General features: G+C 42.8%; 1 protein-coding gene and 1 pseudogene across 4 annotated transcripts; both read right to left on the reverse strand.

The window, feature by feature from the left end:
* Positions 1-7,019: 7,019 nt before the first annotated feature.
* Positions 7,020-7,729, reverse strand: LOC100626769 (EEF1A lysine methyltransferase 2 pseudogene; annotated as a pseudogene).
* A 6,439-nt stretch (positions 7,730-14,168) lies between these two features.
* Positions 14,169-25,924, reverse strand: TRMT6 (tRNA methyltransferase 6 non-catalytic subunit). Of its 4 annotated transcripts, none has more exons than XM_001927396.6 (11): positions 25,632-25,924; positions 23,094-23,221; positions 21,075-21,184; positions 20,441-20,532; positions 20,229-20,312; positions 19,835-19,959; positions 18,230-18,588; positions 17,751-17,836; positions 16,764-16,866; positions 16,574-16,660; positions 14,169-15,042 (listed from the first exon to the last, which is right to left on the reverse strand). In XM_001927396.6, the coding sequence occupies exons 1-11, from the start codon at positions 25,757-25,759 to the stop codon at positions 14,851-14,853; spliced, it is 1,494 nt and encodes a 497-aa protein (XP_001927431.3). In that variant the 5' UTR covers positions 25,760-25,924; the 3' UTR covers positions 14,169-14,850. The 4 variants fall into 4 exon arrangements, with proteins under 4 accessions (XP_001927431.3, XP_084860588.1, XP_005672738.3 ...); XM_085004462.1 differs by having other exon boundaries at positions 20,108-20,312; XM_005672681.4 differs by having other exon boundaries at positions 21,075-21,202.
* Between the last annotated feature and the right edge of the window lie 24 nt (positions 25,925-25,948).

A 25,948-nucleotide genomic window follows, 5' to 3' on the forward strand; every position in this document is an offset into this window, starting at 1 on the left:
ACAGGCCCACATGCTCACTGTCGGCTCCCCTAATCAACAGGAAGTTGTTTTTCTGATGAGCTGGCAGTATTTCTATCCTCAATAAACTCTTCTTCAGTCTCGCCCTGACTTAAGACTGGAACTTCTTCTTCCAACCTGCAAGCACAGACTGATGCCAGAAAGATGTTACTGGAATCTGGGTTCTTGTTCATGCAGTCGAAGAAGGAACTCACAGGCAGCAAGCAAGCAAAGTCTTTATTAAAGGAAAGCAAATATCTCCCAGGGCTGTTGGGAATGGGGACAAGCACACCACCTGCCCTCCCGCCACTCTCTATTGTCTTATAGGGATTTTTATCTCTTAAAGATGAAGGGGACCAATGTGGGGTCCAGAAAGATGTGGTTCTCTCCCATTGGCCCTGTCCAGTTACCTACATCAGTCCTAGTCCAATAGGGTTTTAGGGGTGGAAATGTCCCATAAGTTTTATGGTTTCTTTGTCCTTCTCTTCCCTTAGACTGAGTCACCATTCCTCTCATTCCTTTCCTACCAGTTGAGGAGTGGGTTAGAGATTAAGGTCCACGTGGGGGAAGGCACATTTCCCATAGTAAATAAGGGCTGTGGAGAAAGTACACTTCCTATAGTAAACAAAGCCTGTGGGGAAGGCACAATTCCTATAATAAAACAAGGCCTGTGAGAATTACTCCCTGGAGCCCTTAAGTCACAAATGTTAATCAATAGCCATATCAAAGAATTGACATATCACAGTATCATAGTCCATGCGCCTACACAGACTACCTGAGTTAATATTCTGCCTCAACACCACAATACCATGGATGATACCCCCTGCTCCCTCCTTTGACTTGTCATTTCATTCCTCACAAATGGTGGCTTCTACTTGGCTGATTACTACTATTTTGGCAGTTCAGGTAAAGAGCTGTTCTCTGGGCATCGAAACTGAGAAGGGCCCTGTGGGTCTCCTGGACACACACAAGTCTTTCTTTGTCTCCCATTTCTTGTTTTTAGGGAATAATCTTCAGCCTCCATGACCTTCCCTGAGTTCCAAAGGGTCGGCTCAAACAGCTGTTAATCAGGGAAGGGAGGGGATGCAGAGACCAGGGAGGAGCAGTCAAGAAACAATAGTGAAGCCTTACTGCAGGGTCCTGGTTCTTCTTCAAGGAATATACATAACAATATCGTTGAGTTCTTCTGCAGAACTAAAACCCCCAACAAAAGAAAACCAAGAGGAGGACTACCAGATGGGGCCACTAAACACCAGCTTTGAAGAAGAATACAAGCCTGCATCCACCCTGATCCTTCTCTGTGGCCCCATTTTCCACTCCCAAGCTATAAAACACTTCCTAATCTCTCCTAAAGGAGGAACAACTCTTTAGGGCATTACCCTGCTGTGGCCTCCTTTGCCTGACAAAGCGATAAAGCTATTTTTTTTCTCCTTCACCCCAAACTGAGTTTCTATTTGGAACCAGTGGACAGAGGCTGAGTTTCAGCAACACCATCACCTATGACTTTTTTTCATCCTAAAAGCCTCGTTCTCCTCTTGGCTAAATGAAGAATTACCTGTGATAATTCAACCAGATTCTTCTCAGGTTATGTTTCCACGACATACTTTTCCAGGATAGTTTCAGCCTCACCATATGGAGAGCAAGCCAATCCGTGCTGTGAATTTGTGGGCAAGTTGTTCTAAATCTCACACACTTCTGAAAGGCTGCTTGTTACCTTTCTAGGGTCTTATTCTCTGGCCTCAGATCACAATGGGTGGCTTGCAAAGGCAAATGAAAAGTATGGGTTGGGGGTGGGTGAAAATGGCTGCTGGAGGCAGAGACTCTATTTCCCAGTAAGGTCATGGTCCCAGGTACCAGAGTTGGGATTTCAACATATCATTTCGTGGCACACAGTTCAATGCATAACATTCACTGTATGTCTCTGTTTTCTCTACTGCCATCCATAGAAAACAAAATCATTTCCTAAATAAAGAGAATTCAAGAGGCCCAAAATGAATACAGCTTTACTCACTGGATGAGAGAAGCACTGCCATGCACCACTTTTTGGTGGACCAGGAGTTGGTACAGAACTGTTGTACTGGTTTCCTGGGGCTGCCATAAGCACCACAAACTGGGTGGCTTAAAACAACAGAAACTTACTCTCTCAGAGTTCTTGAGGCCAGAAGTACAAAGTTAAGGCACTGGCAGGGGGCCACGTTCCCTCTGAAGTCTTTTTTTTTTTTTTTTGTCTTTTGTTGTTGTTGTTGCTATTTCTTGGGCGGCTCCCGCGGCATATGGAGATTCCCAGGCTAGGGGTTGAATCAGAGCTGTAGCCACCGGCCTACGCCAGAGCCACAGCAACGCGGGATCCGAGCCTCATCTGCAACCTACACCACAGCTCACGGCAACGCCGGATCGTTAACCCACTGAGCAAGGGCAGGGACCGAACCCGCAACCTCATGGTTCCTAGTCGGATTCGTTAACCACTGCGCCACGACGGGAACTCCCCCCTCTGAGTCTTTATAAAGATCCTTCCTTGCCTCTTGCAGCTTCCAGCAGTCCCAGGTGTTTCTTGGCTTGTGGTCACATCTGCCTCCATCTCCACATGATCATCTTCTTTCTATGGGTCTCTGTCTATTCACGAGATATTCTTTTATGGCAGACACCAGTCATACTGGATCGTGTCCCTCCTTCTCCAGTGTGACCTCATCTTAACTAATTACCTCTGCATCTACTCTATTTCCAAATAAGGTTACATTTGGAGGTACTGGGGAATTTTGACCTGTAGGCTAGATCCCACACCCCTGAGGTGGATTAACTCTAAGCCACTTGTTCTACAAGCCACAGATGCCACATTTGGGGACCTGCTCACTAATGAGCCCTTTATGCACTATTTTTAACCTTCCTGTCACCCCACTGGTGTTTCTGAGGATCACCTCTTAGGGAAACTTGTCCTCAACTTCCTGAGTGTTGCTTTGAGAAACCCCGAACCTAAGAAGCCATTTAAAAGCAAGCTTGTATTGGAATTCCCACTGTGGCTCAATGGTTTAAGAACCTGACTAGTGTCTTAATGAGGATTTGGGTTCGATCCCTGACATTGCTCTGTGGGTTAGGATCCAGCATTGCTATAAACTGTGGTGTAGGTAGCAGATGTGGCTTGGATCCCACGTTGCTAAGCCTGTGGCTGGCAGCTGCAGCTCCAATTTGACCTCCAGCCCAGGAAATTCCATATGCCATGGGTGCAGCCTTAAAAAGAAAAAAAAAAAAGTAAGCTCATGATATGGCAATAATACAACTACAGTTATAACACATTACAATTATAACCCCTTGTGTTACTGCATCTCTACAGAAGATGCGGGGAAATGCTTAAGACATTGCAATAAACACAATGCAATACGTCTCTCCTTTTCTCTACTGCTGTCTAGTAGAAAACAAAATCATTTCCTAAATATAGAGAATTCAAGCAGCCTAAAATGAATAAGGTTTTACTTATAGGATGGGAGAAGCACTGCAATGCACCAAATGCTAGCTTGACAAGTCACACACAGATGTGCACACATGGGTACACGTGCTGGGCAGTGGGCAGTGCCCATGAGGAGAAACTGCTGGCAGATGTAGCCTAGCACTGCATGGTGCGCCATGCTTAGAGATGGTTCACATAGCATCCTTCTGGCCCGCTGCCTGGTGAGCCCTGTGCACTAGCACAGCCTTTCATTTTAGTTTGCAAACGCTTCAGCACAGGGGAATGTACAGACACAAATGGCCTAGCAAGGATGCAGGAGATGTCCAAGAGAGCCCCCTGACCCATGGTACCCTGCAGTTAGAGTCTCTGGGTGCCACCATTTCTTCGAGGAGAAATCCAGGACTAGCCAGGCCACAGTTTTTCCCTCCTTTCTTCTCAATAATATAGGTTAATTGTAAAAATGTCAAGGAGTCCTAAAAGGCTTATAGTGTTATGAATTGAACTGTGTGCCTCAAAATGATAAGCTGAAGCCTTAACCCAACACCTGTGAATGTGACCTTATTTGGGCATAGAGCTTCTGCAGATGCACTCTAGTTATGATGAGGTCTTTAGGGTGGGCCCATAACTTACATGACCAGTGTTTGTATAAGAAGAGGGAAATTTGGGAGTACCTGTCGTGGCTCAGTGGTAATGAACCTGACTAGGATCCAAGAGGATGCAGGTTTGACCCCTGTCCTCACTAGTGGGTTAAGGATCCTATGTTGCTGCAAGCTGTGGTACAGGTCACAGACATAGCTCTGATCTGGCATTGCTGTGGCTCTGGTTTGGGCTGGCAGCTGTAGCTCTGATTTGCCCCCTAGCCTGGGAACTTCCACATGCTTCAGTGTGGCCCTAAAAAGACAAAAAAAAAAAAAGAGGGACATTTAGACATAGACACACACAGAGGAGAAAACCTTGTGAAGACAGCCATGTAGGGAAGACGGCCATGTCGAGGCTGTGGCAGATGTTGCCACCAGCCCAGAAACACCTGGGGTCACCGGAACCTGGACCAGGCAAGGGAGGAGACTCCCCTAGAATGGTCAGGGGGGGCATGGCCCTGATGACACCCTGATTTTGGACTTCTGGCCTCCAGAATTGTGAGAGAATAAATTTGTTTTAAGCCACCCAGTGCGTGAGCTCTTGTTAGGGTCCTGGAGATACTTGATACAATGAGAAACAAATGGCCTCTGCCCCCTCCTCCTTAATCCTTCGGCAAATGCAGCCACTGGTAGTTATTTTAGAGGTTTTTTCCTTATTTGAGTATTTTAACGGTCACACTATCTAATATTTTATCAAGTGATAGGTTAGGAAGGGGAAAAGATCCCACTATCATTACAGAATGACAGTATACAACATATCACTGTAACATATAGCATAATTGGGAGAGCTCAGGTACAAAAATAAGTAACTAAATGCAATAATCACTATTTTTACCTCAGGAACCAGACCCTTAGATACACAATGGTGTGAAAAAGTGAAAAAAGATCTATAGAAGCAGGATGAGCCATGTGGATGACTGAGGAAGGACAATTTGGACAGAAGGAACAGCAGGTGCAAAGGTCCAGAGACAGAATGTGGTAGACCCATCTCAAGAGGAACAAGAAGGCCTCTTGTGTGGGCCAGTCCTAGGGGATGAGGGTAGAGAGGTGGCTGTGACCAGATCACACAGGGCTTTGCAGGTCTTGGTAGGGACTTTTGCTTTCGAGTGCCCAGACTATGGACAGGATTTGCTTTATGTAATAGAAACACTCTGGCTGCCGGATTGAGAGAAGGCTATAGGGGAAGTGAGGGAAAAAATACAGAAACCAGTGAGGATGTCCCTGCAAAGCCTCCTGGCAGGTCATCATGATGGTTTGGACCAAGGCAATGGCACTGGGAGTGGGAAGAAGTGGTCAAACTCAGCATCTATTTTGGAGACAGATGACAGGCAGAGCCAACAGATTTGGTATGGCATGGCAGAAAGAGAGGAATCAAGGTGATTCCAATGTTTTAGTCCTAGCAGCTGGGAAGAACAGAGGTGGGGAAGACTGGCTTGGAGGGGAGGTACGTGGAACTCAGGGTGGGATTTGTTAAGTCTAAGTTGTGACCAGATACCAAGATGTGACCAGATGGAAGTGTTGAGTTGAGTACATGGGTCTGGATCTCAGGGAAAAGATTTGCTAAAGACACAGAGTGTGGGAGTTCCCATTGTGGCTCAGCAGGTTAAGAGCCCTGGCCTTTCTCAGTGGCTTAGGGTCACAGGTACGGCTCAGACTTAGTGTTGCTGTGGCTGTGGCATAGGCCTGCAGCTGCTGCTCTGATTCAACCCCTAGCCCAGGAAATTCTATATGCTGCAGGTGTGGCTGCAAAAAGACAAAAAACAAACAAACAAAAAAAAAACAAAAAAAAAAAACCCCGCAGTGTGGCGGTCTCGTCACAGAGATGGTATTTAAGACTCAAAACTGGGTGAGATCAACTAGTGTTGAATAAAAGAGCCAAGGATAGCCTCTGTATATCGGCCCCGAGTTTATTTCTTCACTGTAGGCTGAGGTCTGTTATCTCAAAAGCCTGCCAGTGATACACTCAAATTTATACAACCATATACACATGTATTTGTCTTTTGTCTTTTAAAGGCCACACCCGCGGCATATGGAGGTTTGCAGGCTAGGGATCTAATCGGAGCTGTAGCTGCCAGGCTACACCACAACCACGGCCATGCCAGGTCCAAGCCGCATTTTCGACCTACAGCACAGCTCACGGCAACGTTGGGTCCTTAACCCACTGAGCAAGGCCAGGGATCGGACCCGTAACCTCATGGTTCCTAGTCGGATTCATTTCTGCTGCGCCACGACAGGAACTCCAACAACTATATATTTTAAACACAGCCCAAAGGAGCAGATTTTTGGACATTCAGGGCCCAACTTCTTTGCCTCTGCCAAGCTACACCCAGCATCTGCTGGCCATTGAAAAGATAGAGCCATGTGGAGTTCCCCTTGTGGCTCGGCAGGTTAAGAACGCAACTACTGTCCATGAGGTTCGATCCCTGTCCTTGCTCAGTGGGTTAAGGATCCAGCATTGCCTCAAGCTGTGGTGTAGTTCGTAGATACAGCTCGGATCCAGTGTTGCCATGGCTGTGGTATCAACCTCAGCTGCAGCTCTGATTTAACCCCTAGCCTGGGAACTTCTATATGCCACTAGAGTGGCCCTAAAATGGAAAACAGAAAAAAAAAAAAAAAAAAAAAAAAAAAAAAAAAAAAAAAACTAGGCATTCCTCTTGTGGCTCAGCAGGTTATGAACCCAACTAGTACTAACTAGTATCCACGAGGATGCAGGTTTGATCCGTGGCCTTGCTCAGTGGGCTAAGTATCCAGTGTTACTGTGAGCTATGGTGTAGTTTGCAGGTGCAGTTTGGGTGTGGCATTGCTGTGGCTATGGCATAGATCAGCAGCCGTGGCTTCGATTCGACCCCTAGCCTGGGAACTTCCATATGGTGAAGGTGAGGCCCTAAAAAGAAAAAAAAAACAACGACCACAAAGCTAAATGAATTTGTCCAGGGAAAGTCTCATGTTTTTTGGAAAAGCAGTGCTGCCACACAGTTTCCAGATCTGCCTCCAAAGCTGAACTTGGGTGTCAGTAGCTCTTTGAAAAATTAATTCTTCATTGAATTCATTTAGAAACTCTTCTTTGGTTAAATTATATGAGACTTTAGAAAAAAAGTCTTTGACTTTTAAACATTCTGGAGAGAGATGTCACATAATGCTTCATCTTCTGAACTGGATTGTCAGGATTAAGGCTTAAAGCATCAGAAGTCCCTTTGGCAATTTTAATATAAAATCCAGAGGTCTTTGTAGAAAGATTCAAAAGGTCTTTGACCTTCAACTTAACATTAGATAAACCCTCTTTCTCTATAATACTTGTGGAAAGCTGTATCTATTCCAGGAATGTTAGGGAAACCAAATTCTGGCATTTCCAATTTCACTGTCAAGCAGCATTCAGTGGAATTCTGTGTTTTTTCATCAACCTTGGTCAAGTCATACCTTCTACTTCAAACTGGATTTCTCCCATATCTCCATATTCTTAGGAAGTTTGCAGTTCTCTCTCATAGACAGCATCCCAGTGCTCTCAGGTCCCCAGTGGTTGAGGTCCCCAATGGCTGCCCCCTTGGACAGTGCCTCGGGCCCCAGCACCACTGCTCTGCTTGCTTCAAACCAGCTCTCATCACACTTCAAAATGCTACTGTCCTAGTCCATTCATCACTTCACTTAAATCCATGGTCAGCCTTCTTTTCCTTATAGGGCCAGATGGCAGATATTTTAGCCTTCGAGGGCCATATGGTCTCTGTCACAACTATTTAACTTAGTCATAGCATGAAAGCAGCCCTGGATAATATTCGAACAAATTAATGTGGCCATGTTCCAATAAAAGTTCATTTATAGCTACAGCAATTTGAAATTCATATAATTTTCACTTGTCAAAAAATTCTTCTTTTGCCCTCCCTCCCCACTCTCACCCCGCCAAATTTTAAAATGGGGAAAAAATGGTTTTTGGCTTGAGACCATACAAAAAACTGACAGTGAGCCAGATTGGGCCCATAGGCTGGGGTTTGCTGACCCTTCTTTAAAGCAATTATGTTCTTTCTTATTTTTGCCTCCTCTCTTCCTTGAGTCTATCACCCTATGTCACCTTATAGCTACTTCATGTCACTCACAGGTGATGGAAAAGATCTGCGGAGGCCAATTTACTTATACTGATTTGTTTGGGAAAGGTACTCCCAGAAGGCAAAGGACTTTCTGCTCTCACTCTGGATTAATTTCTCTGGTATTCCAAGTGTGTTGGTCTAGGATGATAACACTAAGTGGACCAAACATACAATATATTGAGCCCATCTACATTTTGAAACAAAATTTCTTTTGTGCCTTGTTAACTTTCTGGCAATGTGAAAATGAAATGTCAAAATCTTTCCAGTCCTGTTTAAAATCTCATCTAAATTCCAAAAATTCATGTTATTAATGGAACTGTGAAAGATTAAAAAAAATCAGGGGACAGTACATGACATTAATTTCCTGTGTTTCAAAGATTTTGCACTCCCTCAAAAAGGGTCAAAAAGCAGTGAATGCATAGTAAACATTAATGCAGGTAGTTAACAGCCTTACCAATTACCCACATTCCTTGCTATTTGACCTGTGCTTCATAATTAAGTCCAAGAAATATCTGTAATTTATTTTGCAAAAATTGATACTAGCGTAGAGTTACCTCAAGTAATATCAGATGCACCTAGAGCCTTTGTAGCACTGCACTTAAATACATTCCAAAATCAGGAACATTTAGAACAAGAGAGAGATTTTTTTTTCTTTCTTTTTATGGTTGCATATGCTGCATATGGAAGTTCCTGGGTTAGGAGTCGAATTGGAACTGCAGCTGCTGGCCTACACCACAGCCACAGCAATGCTGGATCTGAGCTGCCTCTGTGACCTGCAGCTTGTGACAATACTGGATCCTTAGCCCATCCTTAACCCTGAGTGAGGCCAGGGACTGAACCCGCATCCTCATGGACACTATGTTATGTTCTTAACCCGCTAAGCCACACGGGGAACTTCAACAATGTGAATCTTAATAATCAGATTTTAAGGACATACTTCTTAGTATTTACTATTTCTCTGGCAATATTTACAACCAGTGTTTTATTTTTTTATTTTTATCATGATTTTGATTTTTTCCATTATAGCTGATTTACAGTGTTCTGTCAATTTTCTACCACACAGCAAGGTGACCCAATCACACATACGTGTATATATTCTTTTTTCTCAAATTATCATGCTCAACAAAAAAGATCAACAAAATTGATAAACCCTTAGCCAGACTTATCAGGAAAAGAGAGGACTCAAATCAATAAAATTAGAAATGAAAAAGGGGGAGTTCCCCTCGTGGCGCAGTGGTTAACGAATCCGACTAGGAACCATGAGGTTGCAGGTTCGGTCCCTGCCCTTGCTCAGTGGGTTAACGATCCGGCGTTGCCATGAGCTGTGGTGTAGGTCGCAGACGCGGCTCGGATCCCGCGTTGCTGTGGCTCTGGCGTAGGCCAGTGGCTACAGCTCCGATTCGACCCCTAGCCTGGGAACCTCCATATGCCATGGGAGCGGCCCAAAGAAATAGCAAAAAGACAAAAAAAGAAATGAAAAAGGGGACGTTACAAAGGACATCACAGAAATACAAAAGATCATGAGACTACTACATGCCAATAATATGCCAATAAAACAGACAACCTAGAAGAAATGGCAAAGTCGCAGGATACAAAATTAATACACAGAAATCAACTGCATTTTTTTTTTTTCTTTTTTTGCTATTTCTTGGGCCGCTCCCGCGGCATATGGAGGTTCCCAGGCTAGGGGTTGAATCGGAGCTGGAGCTGCCAGCCTACGCCAGAGCCACAGCAACGCGGGATCCGAGCCGTGTCTGCAACCTACACCACAACTCACGGCAACGCCAGATCCTTAACCCACTGAGCAAGGGCGGGGATCGAACCTGCAACCTCATGGTTCCTAGTCGGATTCGTTAACCACTGCACCATGACGGGAACTCCTCAACTGCATTTTTATATACTAACAACAAAAGATCAGAAAGAGAAATTAGGGAAACAATCCCATTTACCATTGTATCAAAAAGAATAAAATATTTAGGAATAAACCTACCTAAAGAGACAAAAGACCTATACTCTGAAAACTATAAGACGCTGATGAAAGAAATCAAAATGACACAGAGATGGAAACACATACCATGCTCTTGGATTGGAATAATCAATATTATCAAAATGAGTATACTACCCAAGGCAATCTACAGATTCAAGGCAATCCCTATCAAAATACCAAGGACATTTTTCACAGAACTAGAACAAAAAAACTTTTTTTTTGTCTTTCTTAGGGCCATACCTGCAGCATATGGAGGTTCCCAGGCTAGGGGTCAAATCGGAGCTGCAGCTGCTGGCCTGTGACACAGCCACAGCAACGCAGGATCTAAGATGCGTCTGCAAACTACACCACAGCTCATGGCAACGCCAGATCCTTAACCCACTTAACAAGTCCAGGGATCGAACCTGTGTCCTCATGGATGCTAGTCAGATTTGTTTCCACTGAGCCAAAGTGGGAACTCCTAGAACAAAATATTTTAAAGTTTGTTTGGAAGTACAAAAGACCCAGAATAGCCAAAGCCATCCTGAGAAAGAAAAATGGAGCTAGAGAAATCAGGCTCACTGACTTTACACTATACTACAAAGCTACAGTCATTAAAAACATATGGTGTTGGCACAAAGACAGAAATATAGATCTGTGGAACAGGATAGAAAGCCCAGAATTAAACCCATGCACCTACAGTCAAAGAAATCTATAACAAAGGAAGAAACAATATATAATGGAGAAAAGACAGTCCCTTCAATAAGTGGTGCTATAGTCTTTAGGATTTTCTAGGTACAGTATCATGTCATCTGCAAATAGTGGTAGTTTTACTTCTTCCTTTCCAATTTGGATTCCTTTTATTTCATTTTCCTCTCTGATTTCCATGGCTAGGACATCCAAAACTATGTGGAATAATAGTGGCATGAGCCAACCTCCTTGTCTGAGCTGCAGCTGCTGCCCTACATCATAGCTTACTGAAATACCAGGTTGGTAAAACACTGGGTGAGACCAGGAATCAAACCTGCATCCTCATGGATACTATGAGGTACCACCTTACACCAGCCAGAATGGCCATCATGAAAAAAATCTACAAACAATAAATGCTGGAGAGGGTGTAGAGAAAAGGGAATCCTATTACACTGTTGGTGGGAATGTAATTTGGATCTGTGGAAAACAGTACAGAGATTCCTCAGAAAACTGAAAATAGAATTACCATTTGATCCAGCAATCCCACTCCTGGGCATCTATCCAGAGAAAACTATGACTCCAAAAGATACATGTACTCCAGTGTCCATTGCAGCACTATATACAATAGCCAAGACAGGGAAACAACCTAAACGTCCACTGACAAAAGGAGTGGATAAAGAAGATGTGGTCCGTATACACAATGGAATATTAGTCAGCCATGAAAAGGAAAGAAATAACGGCATTTGCAACAGTATGGATGGACCTAGAAATTATCATGCTAAGTGAAGTCAGTAAGTGAGACACCTATATCAAATGCTATCACTTACATGTGGAATCTAATAAAAGGACACAACAATGAACTTCTTTGCAGAACAAATACTGACTCACAGACTTTGAAAAACTTATGATCTCCAAATGAGACAAGTTGGGGGGTGGGGGGATGTGCTGAGGGTTTGGGATGGAAATGCTATAAAATTGGGTCACGATGATCATTGTACACCTATAAATGTAATAACATTCATTTAAAAGTGGTATAAAAACATAGACTTTTGTACTGAGTACATGAATATATATATACATAAAGAATATATGAATGTGTGTATATATATATTTATATACAAAGAAAATGAAATTAACTGTAATGAAGTTAGCAGACTAGGCTTGGATCTGGTGTTGCTGTGGCTGTGGTATAGGCCAGCAGCTGTAGCTCTGATTAGATCCCTAGCCTGGGAACTTCCATATGCCACAGGTGCAGTCCTAAAAAGCAAAAAAACCCAAACAACAACAAAATCTTCTAACTGGCACCAGTGTATATATCCTAATCCAATGGAGAAGTAAGATGGACATTACAAAATGATTTTGTCTTTACTTTTTTCTTTTGGTTGCACCCACATTATACGTAAGTTCCTGGGCCAGGGATCAGATTCAAGCCCCAGCTGTAACCTACACCACAGCAGCAGCAACACTGGATCCTTAACCCATTCTGGTGGGCCAGGGAGCAAACATGCACTTCCACAGAAACAAAGCTGGATCCCGTTGCACCACCTTTTTTTTTTTGTCATTTTAAGACCGCACCCTTGGCAGATGGAAATTCCTGGGCTAGGGGTCAAATCAGAGCTGTAGCCACCAGCCTACACCACAGCTACAGCAATGCCAGATCTGAGCCTCGTATGCAACCTACAACACAGCTCATGGGAATGCCAAAAACTTAACCCACTGAGCAAGGCCAGAGATTGAACCTGTACTCTCAAGAATACCAGTCAGGTTTGTTGCCACTGAGCCACAACGGAGTCATTAAAGTCCTATTTCATGTAACTCTCCTTGTAACTGGATGTATGGTAGTCATAGCATTACCTACTAATCTGCTCTGAAGGTACTTTATAAACAAGACACTTGTGATGTGGCTGTACACACAGGTGTTTCTCAAGCGTGGGTCCTGATTCAGCAACACCAGTGTTATCTGGAAACTTAAGAGATGCAAATTTGCTGCTCCATCCCAGTCTTACTTAGAAACTTGGTGAAACCCAGCAGTCTGTGTTTTAATAAGCCCCCCAGGGGATTCTGGTGAACACTAAATTTTCAAGCCACTGAATTAAGTCATCGATCCTCAAAGATGAAGTAAATTACATGAATGAGGAAAGAGCAACAGGTTAAATTTAACTCTGAGTTAACCCGGTACATGAAGTAGTCCACAAGTCAACACTAGTGGTACCTATATGGGCACATAGTCTTTGCAGCGCAGACCCCCAGACTGAATGGAATGGGATGGGGCTTGAAAACTGGTTGAGTTTCAAGCAGGTGGTTCGAGTAGTGACGAGTGGACACCAGCCACTACTGAATCCAGTCTGTGCATATATTGTGCTTTGCAAACTTGACTGGTTGCATGTGGGTGACAACTGTAAGGATGTGTTTGGTGAGATTTTCTTGTGTAAACCACCTGTCACAATCAGGTGAAAGCCAGTGAGCGCGGCATCATACAGCATCATTAAGTCAGACAGATCACAGTAGGAAATGCTTTTATTCTTTAAAAGCAACTGGTTTCAGAAAAAAGAATCAGAACTGTACTTGCTAATCACACTGGCCATTTTTAGAATAGTACATGCTATTAGGAAGAAGCAACTTTTTTTTCCCCCCCGTCTTTTTAGAGCTGCACTCTCAGCATATGGAGGTTCCCAGGCTAGGGGTCAAATCAGAGCTATAGCTGCCAGCCTACGCCACAGCCACAGCAATGCCAGATCTGAGCCGCATCTGTGACCTATACCACAGCTCATGGCAACACCAGATCCTTAACCCTCTGAGTGAGGTCAGGGATGGAACCCAGGTCCTCATGGATCTCAGTTGGGTTCATTAACCACTGAGCCTCATGGATCTCAGTTGGGTTCATTAACCACTGATGCTCCTTGCTGGGTGATTTGCATCTTTAATGATGTGGACAATACACAATGAGTATGTTTAGTGACCAAGACTCAGACTCTCAAATGGACAGGACCCTTGGCTTCCTCCAAACACTTTCTTGGCTGCAGCAGATGACCAAATAATTTGATTACATTTTTTTCAGAGCTTAGAAAGGCTAATAACCACCTAGTCATGCCAAAGTTCAACAAACCAGCATTAATAATCATCAAAAAAGGCACTTTAAAATATATTTGACAAAGAGTGACACTAATGCAATTAGGATTGGTCTAAGTCCAGCACTAAACTTTGCTACTGTTCACATAGACAGTGCATTCTGTGTGTGTGTGTGTGTGTGTGTGTGTGTACAAATACGCATATGTATATGCATATACCAACATCCATATGCAAGTACCTATTGCTCTAAGTCTCTGGGGAGAGAAAAGAATTTCTGTTGCCTTTAATTGAATAGCACACAAAATTTTATTTGGAACAAAGAGAGGAATTGGAATATTAATGCAAAAAACTACCCTACTACACCTTTCTATGGACAAAAACAACAGTAAAATAAATATTCAGAGCTTTCCTAGGTCGTCAACTATAAAATAATAAAATATAACATTTTTTAAAAAGTTTATTCCATTGGGGGAGAAAGGGTGGACATTTTTGGTACTGTAAATCTCACACACATTCATATTGCTTAGGTTGAAGAGAGTGTAATCAAACAGAGGAAATTCTTCCACAAATTCCTTCCTTTTAGTACCCAAGTTTCACTGATGGCAGGTTATTCCACTTAGCTTAACATAAAAACAAACATGTTGTATAAATATATTTTTCAGATGCCTAAATTCTCAAGATATTTGCACAGAGTACTAAAAGTACTTAGAGAATTTTTGTGAAATAAACAGAACTGGCCATATACTAGTCCACTGCTTATTCTAGGCTTGGGGATTTGGCTCCAGGTTTTGACAGACCAAATCCATCTGCATCAGAGGTGGACAAAAGGCTTACTTGTCCTTCCTAGGAACAGGTATATAGACATGTTCTTATTCTTAGGCTATGAAAAAACAATTAGTAATGGCATTTAAAGTTTACATCCTAACTATAAAATGCCTAAGAACAAAAATCAAAGCAATCTTTGAAAGGTTAAGCGTCAGACTCCGGGCATTTCCGTTTTTTAGCTGCTGGCTCTTCAGTCTTGTATGATTCTAAAGTGCTGGTGCTGGATTTGAGACTAGTGTCTGCTTTAAGGTTGTCCATGGCCACGGTGAAGCCTGAGAGAAGGTACCCCCCACCTCCGCTCATCAGTAGTTTGGGATGACTTCGATCTGGCAAAACCTAATCAAGACAGAAAGATATTCATGTTTTCCTAAGCAGATAAAAAGCCCATGTTAACAAAACACATGCTGGAAATAAGAATTAAATGACACAGATTTTCCTGAAGAGACTAATTTAATCAGACCAATGTCCAAGGAGTTCCTTCCTTCACATGACAGTATCATATAAAAGCAGAGTAATTGACTTAAGTGATTTTTCTTTTGAAAAATAAAACTGGGGAGTTCCCATCGTGGCTCAGCAGAAACAAACCTGACTAGTATCCATGAGGATGTGGGTTCCATCCCTGGCCCTGCTCAGTGGGCTAAGGATCCAGTGTTGCCATGAGTTATGGTGTAGGTCACAGATGTGACTTGGATCCAATGTTGCTGTGGCCGTGGCACAGGCTGACAGCTGCAGCTCTGATTCAAACCCTAGCCTGGGAACTTCCATATGCCTAAAAAGCCAAAAAAAAAAAAAAAAAGAAAAAAAGAAAAAAAGAAAAGAAAAGAAAAGAAATAAATAAAAGAGAAAGAAAGAAAAATAAAAGCCCGAAGCAAGTTTCTTGTGGTGAATGTGTAATTGGTTAGCGTAGTGCTTTAGAGAAGTAGCTACTGGACATACATCCAGAGCCTTCCTTCTCCAATACTCTAAACTGTCAAAAATTATTCTCTCCTATTCCCACAACTAAATAAGATGACCACTGCGAAAGGCAGGGTTGCCCAGGGCTGCAGAGGGTCCTGAATTAGGTAAAATGTCCAGAAAACAGGCCAGGGCCCGTGGCAGCCATGGAGGCACAACCCCAGATCTGTGAGCTGAAGAAACAAAGCGCCTCTAGATACTGCCTCTTTGAGATGTGCACTAGCGTTTATACCCAGGGAGGCTACAGACTCTTCCAAGTTGATAACTGACCTGGGTACCAGGACTGGACCATTTCCACCCAGCACAGGGCCCCTTCCGTGGGTATCTTGGCTCTAGGGTTCATGGTCATCCTGGCCAAGACTTTCTCAGAGTAGTACTTGTGTCACAGGTATCAGACCTGTGTCACGGTCTGCCAGTTCTCCCGGCCTAATCCTGCTCCCTCTCTTCCTGCCTTTCAAAGGCATTTCTCTAAAAAATCTCTTATACTTCTAATTCTAGCCTGGCATATACCTTCCAGAGGACCTGAAATGACACGGAGCCCACCAGGCAATCCTGAACACTTGCTGCAAAGACATCCCAGCAGAGAGAAGAGGGTCACTTTCTTGTTAGCCTAGGGATTTTGCTATTATTGGTCATTCTCTCCACAGTGATCTGGAAGCCTTGGGGAAACATGAACCCCAGTTGTCTGCATTTTAAATGTCTCTGAACTCAAGTTACTAAGTAACAGACAGTGGCACAGAAAAAAAAAGAAGGGTCAGGGAAGGTCAGGGCACTTTTTCTGAGTTTCAAATTTGAGACTTTCATCTCTGTAGTCAGAAACAGGGATATCCTTGGTTAACAACTTCCGGCACCACTGCAAAGAGCCAGCAACCCAGGAGAGCAGCTCGCTGGGACCAGCTGTAATGACACGTACCTGGTAATTTCTAAGCCAGGTTTCAGACAGCCTGAGGTTGATGACCCCTCCTCTTTCCCGCAGTTTTGTGTAGCATTCCAACAGAGGCTAAAGATGTAAACAGAGTTCTGTTAACAATTACTTTGAGGGCTGCAATTTGAGAATCAACATTCAGATGCAATAATCCCTGTCCACTCCGTTTCAGCATTACCTCTTTATACTGACAGTAGACCACGAATGGCCTTGAAGGAGCCACAAAGTCCAGCAAAGACAGCAGCAGTGGAGTAGGATGGAAACGACTAGCTACAATTAAACTACAAGGAAAGTGTTAGACAAATTATTTCTCTATAACCCCAAAGTAGAGTATAGGTTTAAAATTCATTTAAGATGTTCTAATATTTATTTGTATGACTCACACAAGGAAGACCGTGAAATACAACATTGTAGAAATTCCAAAGAGTAAAATCATGAGCTCTTACTTTCTAAGAAAGGCAAACTGGATTACAAGCTCTCCTACTTGGCAACTTTATGTGGCATTTAGTAACATTCTTTTTTTTTTTTTTTTTGCTTTTTAATGGCTGCACCAGCAGCATATGGAGGTTCCCAGGCTGGGGGTCAATTAGAGCTGTAGCTATACGCCTACGCTGCAGCTAGAGCCACTTGGGATCTGAGCTGCGTCTGTGACCTACACCACAATTCATCGCAACACTGGATCCCCAACCCTCCAACCAGGGCCAGAGATTGAACCTGCCTCCTCTTGAAACCTGAACTAGTTAGGTTCTTAACCCACTGGGCCACAATGGGAACTCCTTAATGACATTCTTGATTAAAAAAATCATCTGGAAACAAACCCAACATTGCAATACTGGCTTTGCAGATACCCGAATCTACCTCTCCTGTCAGGTTTTTCTTAGCCCTCAACTTCAGCCAGTATCACATCAACTGCAGTGCAGGACAACACAGCCCCAGCTGATGCACCACTACTTGAGAAATTTCATTTTCTTCTAAAACTCTGAAATCAGCATAATCAATTTCCCACTTCTGCCAGATGCAGCCTCCTTTCTTTAAAAACCCAGGACAGAATCATCATGTCTGCTTCCACTACAACCAAAGCAGACAAGCAGCCAGAGAATGCACATCTGCTTGAAGCAGAGCCCACGAGTACTGAGACACTGCCTGTGTTCTTTCATCAACGCACCCATCCGCGTTTTTTTCACTCAGCAGCGCAGCAGCTTCTAAATGTCTTTTCTTCTGCTCTTCTTGTCTCCTCTGCTTTTCCTGAATCTTCAAGAGGAAACATAAGAAACCAACATACTGAGATCATTCAGTCAGGGGTTTATGGAAACACTGGTCTGTCAAAACATTTTAACAATATTTATCAACTTGGACTGAAGCAACAGAAGGAGGTCATTTATGAGGAAGCTGAAGACACATAAAAGAGCCCTTATGTTATAGAACCATCATCAAGCTAACTATCCAGCACATCTGTCTCTTAAAGCTCCATCTCAAAGACTAAATCACACATGCGTGTACACTCACACACACACTGTCCGTTTTGATATTTACTATCTTGGGAGCTAATGCTCCAAAGCCAAACCAAATCTCAGTGCTTACATGAAGTTAATGGAAGCCCTGAGGAAGGATAATGAGGATAGTGGGAACTCTTAACATTCTTACATAATCCTTTTTGCTTCCTCTCTCTTTAGGCTCCTTATATTCTGGGTCTTGAGAGATCATTTCCATCGTCTCTTGTTCTTCTGGGTGACTGCTCTCTTGGGTCTCCGCCACGCTGTCCTCATTCTCTTGTTCTGAAGGCTGTTTTTCCTCCAGCGTGCCATTGCTTTCTTCAGCTGAGGTGCTGTCTTTTGGCTCTGAAGATAACATCTCAGCAGAAAACGTTCCATTTAAGAGACTGTCCACTTTGTTGAGGGGGAATTCATAAAGACCACTGAGAAAAGATTTTGGAAATCCAAAACACGCTGTTGCTGCCCGAACAGGTCCGCCTCCAGGGTACAGCTGAATAATGGAGCCAAAACCTGAACAGATAAAAGAAATAAACATCTGCTCAATGGAGGCAACTCTAGACTCTGCGACCCTCAGGGTAATAAGTAAAAAGGCTGAAGGTCTCTTTACTCTGTTCAGAGGCTGAAGATGATGCAGCTTCTCTGGAGGGGTCCATCTGGAGTCTATTAATATTCCCAATGGAGATAATATAATTCCAAACGGGTAAACAGGAAGTCTTAAAGAAGTGTACCTGCCCTAGCACTACAGTAAAACCCTGTGATGTCACATGATTGGTGACTGGCTCTCAGCTACACCCCAGGCCAATGTTCATAGAGGGCAATTAAAAATTCTTATCTTCAGGAGTTCCTACTGCAGTAACGAACCTGACCAGTAACCATGAAGATGCCGGTCTGATCCCTGCCTTTACTCAGTGGGTTAAGGATGCTGTGCTGCCATGAGCTATGGTGCAGGTTGCAGACGTGGTTCAGATCTGGCATTGCTGTGACTGTGGTGTAGGCCAGTAGCTGCAGCTCCGATTCAACCCCTAGCCTGGGAACTTCCATGTGCCGAAGGTGCAGCCCTAAAAAACAAAAAGCAAAAATTCTTATCTTTGGAGTTCCTGCTGTGGCTCAGCAGGTTAAGAAGCCGACTAGTATTCTTGAGAATGTGGTTTCCATCCTTGGCCTCGCTCAATGGGTTAAGGATCTATCATGGCCACAAGCTGTGGTATAGGTCACAGATGTGGCTTGAATCTGGTATGGCTGTGGTTGTGGCTGGCAGCTACAGCTCCAATTCAACCGCTAGCCTGGTAATTTCCATATACTGTAGATGCGGCCCTAAAAAAAAACATCTTATCTTCAAAAGAGTCAGAGAAAGGGCAGACAAATCAGGCTATATGGTACTCTTTCAGGACAAAATACTTCCGTAATTTTCTTCCCACCCAAACCCTTCAATATGGGTTAAAAAAAAAAAAAAAAAAAAAATGAATACCAGCTGTCTTAGAGTTTACTAAATAGAGGTACTAGTCAGAAACAGGCTCAGAACCATCCCCACCGATACAGAAGCTGGAAAGGACACTGTGTTGCCAACACAGCTCAGGCTGGGAGATGTGGAAAGTGTAGAAAGTCTCAGAGTCTGGAGCTGTGCAGGCACAGCCAAATCGTTTCACTAACTTCTCATTAACAGCAACTCAACCTCGCTTTCCATGACTTTGAATTTAAGACCCCTCTACTCAAATCACAGTGGGGTTTTAACGAACTTGAAAACATTAAATCTCACCTCCCATGCGTTCCATCATCGCACCCAGCACCAAGCCTGCACATGTTTCCATCACAATCATTTTATTGCCAGCACGGATATTTCCCAATGTCAACATCTGGGCTAGTGTATCGTATCTCATGTGGCTAAGGAAAAAAGGAGGATTTATTCATTTTTAGGTAAGCAAAAGCTGCTCTTTTAATCATCATTTTTCAAGTTTGGTTTGCTTGTTTCATAAAAATTATGTTGTTAAGATTACTGATTGCTTTGGAGCAATAGGAAAACAGGACTTACAATTTATGAAGTAGGAGGACACTTTATGCAGATGAGCAAGATTTTCATTTTACTTAAAATCATGACTTTCTTAAAGACATATTTTCCCCCAACTATAGTTTTGAAAGGAAACAAAGCGTACTTAATTTTTCCAGGTTCTCTTGCATAATACATAACTGAAAGAATGCGGGTGGATGGCTTCACAATAGTAATCATGGCTTCATATCTGGGGGAAGAAAAAACAGCATCAATTTTGAAAAGCTGCTTTAAAAACAATTTATTTTTTAATGATATATTTTATAAACCTATAGGAAGATTTCATATTTTCATCCTTTCAAAACAAAAACTACTTACTTCTTTTTCTTCTTTTTTATATATTTATCTTGAGCAAACTCTGTCTTGTCTCGGAATGTTGTACTATTTTCAATTAATTGTTGAACTATTTCCTATGAGAAAGGGAGCAAGTAGATTTCCTGAAATTTTATTTTCACAGCACAGGTAACTTCAAAGGTTTCTTACCCCAGACTGTATCCAAAGGTCTGAATCTCCAGGCCCTTTTCCACAGAAGTCCAAGTGGATGAACTTTATATTTTTATACTCTATCTAGAATTTGTATTAAAATATAAGTAGTTCATAATTCCATATAAATCCAAGTAAAACAGAGATACACAATAAAGGGAGAAAGAGGTAAAGGAAATTGTCAGTCCTGAAAACACTGGCTGAAAACATTACTGAAAATGAACAAAGTTAAGCTCTGATAAGTTATCAAATTCCCTTTTGTTAATAATATTAATAAGTCATTTTCATTTATATTCCCACCTGTAAGAAACAAAATCTTTGTTACACTGAATTGCATTTACATTCCAAGCTATTTTTAACAGAAATGTACAGTATTTTTACATTTTACCTTAGGAAAAGTGTGCTTTAAAAACCAGGCAATTTCCTGAAAACCAAATCCAAACGAAACAAAAAGTCCTTTGAATTTTACCTCTCCTTTAATGCCTTTGTCCTTTAAAGCTTTTATGTCATCTTGAGTAAGTTTCTGAGATTTCCCGTCATCGATTATATTTCGATTATCAGTGCCTGCTTCTTTGGTCTCTAAGGAAGAAAATTGCTCTGTAACACATATGATCTAAAATTACTTAAAAATCTTTCTTCCTCTACATTCATATCCACACCCAGCCCATCAGCCACTTAAATTTGGCCTTCCAGTTGTGCCCCCACCCCAATCCACTACCTTTCTTGACATGACCACTCTAAGCCTCTCATATTCCTTTTCCCACTCTTGCCCCTTTACAATCCATCTGGACATCAAAGTTCTCTCTCTCTTTTTTAAACACGTGGCCGCTACCGTGGCACATGGAAGTTCCTAGGCAGGGATCGAACTAGGGCCCTTGCAGAGACAACTCAATGCAATAGTGAGTAGTTACATTATGAGCCACAGGGAAAGTTCCAGAGTCCTCTTCTTAAAATGCAAATCGGTGCATCTATTCCAATGCACAAAACCACACAGTGGCTTCCTAGAGCAATTCAAATACATTCCAAAGATGACTTGCAAGCTTGTATATGATCTGGCCCCTGGCTACTTTTTCAGGCCTTATTTCTTAACCCCTGTATTCAGCCACACTGCCCTTCTTTCTATTCCTTAGACGCACCAGCATGGTCCCAATGTAGGGCTTTGGCACTTGCTGTTCCCTCTGCCTAGAGGGCGCTTATGACAAGTGGGTGGATCCTATCCATCACTCAGCTCTGACCTCACCATCTCAGCCAAATCTCACCTCATTCAACCAGCCCTCAGTACACCTCCCTGCTTTATCATCTTCATAGCACACATGACCATCTGACATTATGCTGTTTGCTAATCTACTTGATTACTTTTGATGTTCCCCACTGCTAGGTAAATTTTATGGGATGGTCCATCTCATGAACTGCTAACATCACAGTGGCTAGTCATGCCTGGAATATATTTGGTGCTTAAGAAAAATATGCATGTTAATTTTAAAGTATTTAATAAACTGGCTTGAATTGGAACTTCAATAGTACTCCAACTATTTAAATGTAATAATTGTTTTAAAAATTTTAAGTACACTTATTTTAATAAGTGTTTAAGGGTTTAATTTTAATTAATGATAGCTAAAATTACAGGGCTGTTACTTTAACAGGCAAGGCACTGTTAAGCACTTCCTATGTGGGAGTTCCTGTTGTGGCTCAGCGGGTTAGGACCTTGACTTGTATCCATGATGATGCAGGTTCAATCCCTGGCCTTGCTCAGTGGGTTAAGGATCTGGCATTGCCTCAAGCTGTGGTGTAGGTTGCAGATGTAGCTCAGATCTAGCATTGCTGTGGTTGTGGCGGAGGCTGGCAGCTGCAGGTACTATTTGACCTGGAAACTTCCATATGCCACAGGTGTGGCTGCAAAAAGAAAAAAAAAAAAAGTTTTAAAACAAGAACTTCCTATGTGTACATGTGATTTTAACGCTCATTACAGGTTGGGCATTAGATGTGTTTATGGCCCTATTTTAAAGATGAGCAATTTGAATACATTCCAAAGATGAACCTGAGAAACCAAATAACTAGCTCAAGGTTACAAAGGCAAGTGATGAAGATGGAACTTAAACCTAGTCAATTGAATTCAAAGCCAGACATCTTATCCTTCGCCCTATGTGCCAACTACCTCACAAGCTGTTCTTCTAGGCACTGAAAGGGCTATATATCTGCTCTTACACTGAAGCTGCAAAGACTCAAGGGAGTAAATGCCTGGCCCAAAGTTCAAGAGCTGATTAATGGTGGGAAGGAGCCAGAACCCAGGTATCTCAAAGGTATCTAAAAAATTAGCCAAAGGCTAAATCAGTAATTCACTCTACCAAGCTGCAGTTCTTAGATGATGGGTTTAGATTTCTTTGGGGAGATCATGGCTAGCAATTTAGAACCAAATGGGGTTGATAGACTTCTGAGTAGCCAGCTCAAAAGATCATCAGTTTCATACATCTTAAGTGGTATAGTGCACCTGAAGTAGGCTCTTCCTTCTTCTTCTTCGGCTGAAGAATTCCTCCGTTGGTCACTTCAAATGTGGTTCCATAATTATGGCCTATAACGTTATCCAGATAGAACCACTGTTTTTCAAAAGTTACTTTTCTGGGGAAGAAATGCAGTCAATTAGCTGAATCTCATTTGCATTCAGTATTGGAAAGATATGTTTAATCTAGTTTATTTTAAAATTGGTTTCCACAAAGGAAGATCAGCAACATTATCTCTAACCATAAACCAAAAAACAAACTAGAGAAAATTGAGTTGGGGCAGAGACATAAAATTAACAAAGAAGCCACAAAAAAACATTGAATTTGGAACAAGAAACAAGAAACAGGAGACACTCCTCTTGAGAGGTACTGGTCTGGCTCCAATTTGCGCTATGTGATAGCATGTCCAAACTCATAGATTTTTTTGGATTTCCTGAGTAGCATAAAAGGCTGCCAAGATTGCCAGGCTACTAAGACACATATTGTGAAACTCCTCTTGTAACTTACAGGAAAATCTCAAAACTAACGATCATTGAGATGACATGGACTTGACAAATTTTCTGGCCTCACTGGCCATTTTCTTTGAAAGGTATCCAGTAAAGGCAAGTGATATTTACAGATACACATCAGTGTTAGTGGTGCCTAACACTGATGGGGCGCTACTGAAGCCCAGGCAATTTTAACTTTTCCCATTACCCAGAATTTTATCTTTGTAAAATTTAAAAGGGAAATCCTACCAAAACAAAAAACTTTCCTTTCAAAAGAAGATAACTAACATCCACTGAGTGTCAATCAGAGGTTAGGTAGTACGTGCCAGGGGTTTCATACTTTCTGATTTAATTATCAATTCAGTAATCCTAGGACACAGCTCTTTCCAGATGATTAATACTGAAGCTCAGGGAAAAATGTCATGTCCAAGATTGAATTATATGGTGGCAACTGGGATTCAAGTCCTAGCCTGTCTGAATGCAGCCTCGTTCTTTCCATTATACCACACAGTCTACCCAGGAAATAAATGGATCTCCGGAAGCCATGCTTAGCTTCAGGACATGGCCCATGTAAACAGAACTCTGAATCCTGAAAGATGCGCACTGTGTAATTTTCTTTATGCCCCATCCCATACCTTCTCTTTCTTATGAAGCCAACCAGGACAGATGCAAAGACTGCCTTTCATGCTGAAGGCTTCCCAACATTCTAGACCCTTGGGTGCATCACCAGTCTCTACTGGTGGTTCTCTAAACTTTGTCACATCTCTTGTAAGTATATCTGTCATTTCTTCATTAAATCTCCTCATCTGAACCATCTCAGTGACTCTCCCCAAGTATTTGGGTAGGGTCAATTCTTGTTCTTTGCTGGGTCCTCAGTGATTAACATTTAATACTCAAAATATACACTGACATAAACCCCCTCAGAGAGGCTGAAACTCAGCTCAGCCCAGATGTGCATCTTCCCCCACCACATCCTTTGAGTACCCCAGGGCTAGCAGAGTGCCCCTGCGTCTGAGCTAGGCTGGGTTTATCCCTCTGGCAGCTGGTCTGGTAGGCAAAGCAGAGTGTGTCAGGCAAACTGTTTGGCCTAACAGGAGGTCACTGCCCTAGTCAGGAAAAGTGGACCCTGTGTGCTTTGCTGGGAAAAAGTGGTATTTGCAGAGTCTGCTCAGAGAGCCAGGATTGCTTCTGCACAACCAGATGAATGCAGCCTTGAGGAATAGTGAAGGGAGAATCTGGCCTGGGATGTAACTGAGCTCAAAGCTTAATTTTCTAAATAAAATGGAAACTAATGCTATGGCTGCTGCCAAGAAAACTGATGGAAATGTTTCAAAATGACTGTCTAAAGAATATGTTTCAGAAATAGAGATGTCTCCTTAGAAATAAAAAGCTCTTGTCTGAAAGAGCACACTATTGAGAAGTATACTCTAACAATCACATTTCACAATAAAGTAACTTAAAAGGACAATGCAAGAGAGAAACCGAAGTTTCACCTACAGTTACTATACAGCTGTGTAACTCTGAAATCATTCATCCAACTTATGACCTAAGGACTTTGCTGCATTGCTATATTTCAACTAAAAAGTTTAAATAATTAGTATTAGCACTTTTCAAAATTATGTACTTGGAAGCACATACACATTTCCAATCAGAAAATCTGAGAAGAAAAAAGTATTGGTTTCAAGAATACAAAATAAAGTAGTGATGGGGCGTTGGGTGGACTCTGGGAGACAAGGGTGAGATCAGAGGGTGAAGGGGTTCTGTGAGAAGATAGGAAAGAAGACCTCAAGAACCTAGGAAAAGAACTCCGGGACAGGGATGGTGAAAGAGGCAAGGCACCTAAAGCCAAGAATGGGAAAAGAACTCTGTGGAAAGATTAAGCGGGATGCTTAAGACAGGTGGGGTGAGACGGATCCCAGGGGCTGAGAACGGGGTCTTGGATGCAAATGCCTAGGTGCGAAGACCCGAGAGTAGTTAATGAGAGAGAGCGTCTCCTGAAGGTGGGGGCTGGGAAACCATAAGGCCAGAGACCTGACTTACTTTCTCCGCTGGACTTGCACTGCTTTAAACACATCTTCCCGTTTCAGCACCACGAAGTCGCCGTCGCGGATGCAGTGATCCCCGGGATGCGGTGGCTGTGGGCCCGGTTGCTCGTCAGAGCCCTCCATGACGCTCAGCCGATCTCTGAGCTCCGCGGCGTCTCTCTAGTTCCCTGCGCTCCGCCCCTCGTCTAGGGTTGTCGCCGCCGGCGGCCTGGCCCCGCACAAACCAAGGGGACGCCTGAGCCCAGAGATCTGCACCTCCCCCACGTGCTGCGCACCGCTTCCGCTTTCCGGTCAGAGCCTCAGGACAACTTC

Source organism: Sus scrofa, chromosome 17 (genome assembly GCF_054392235.1).
Source record: "Sus scrofa isolate SSC_HxYL_T2T_F1_AM1 chromosome 17, Sscrofa_HxYL_maternal_Yorkshire_Landrace_v2.0, whole genome shotgun sequence".
Classification (NCBI taxonomy): Eukaryota; Metazoa; Chordata; class Mammalia; order Artiodactyla; family Suidae; genus Sus; species Sus scrofa.

What these genes read in the sequence shown, in the direction of transcription:
- TRMT6 (XM_005672681.4), bottom strand. Translation starts at nt 25,759, where the DNA reads ATGGAGGGCTCTGACGAGCAACCGGGCCCACAGCCACCGCATCCCGGG. An exon ending in AGAGAACCTGGAAAAATTAA is followed by an intron (nt 19,960 to 20,228) that starts GTACGCTTTGTT and finishes TTTTTTCCTTAG; the next exon opens with CCACATGAGATACGATACAC. An exon ending in GAGGAAGCAAAAAGGATTAT is followed by an intron (nt 17,837 to 18,229) that starts GTAAGAATGTTA and finishes TTCCTCTTGAAG; the next exon opens with ATTCAGGAAAAGCAGAGGAG.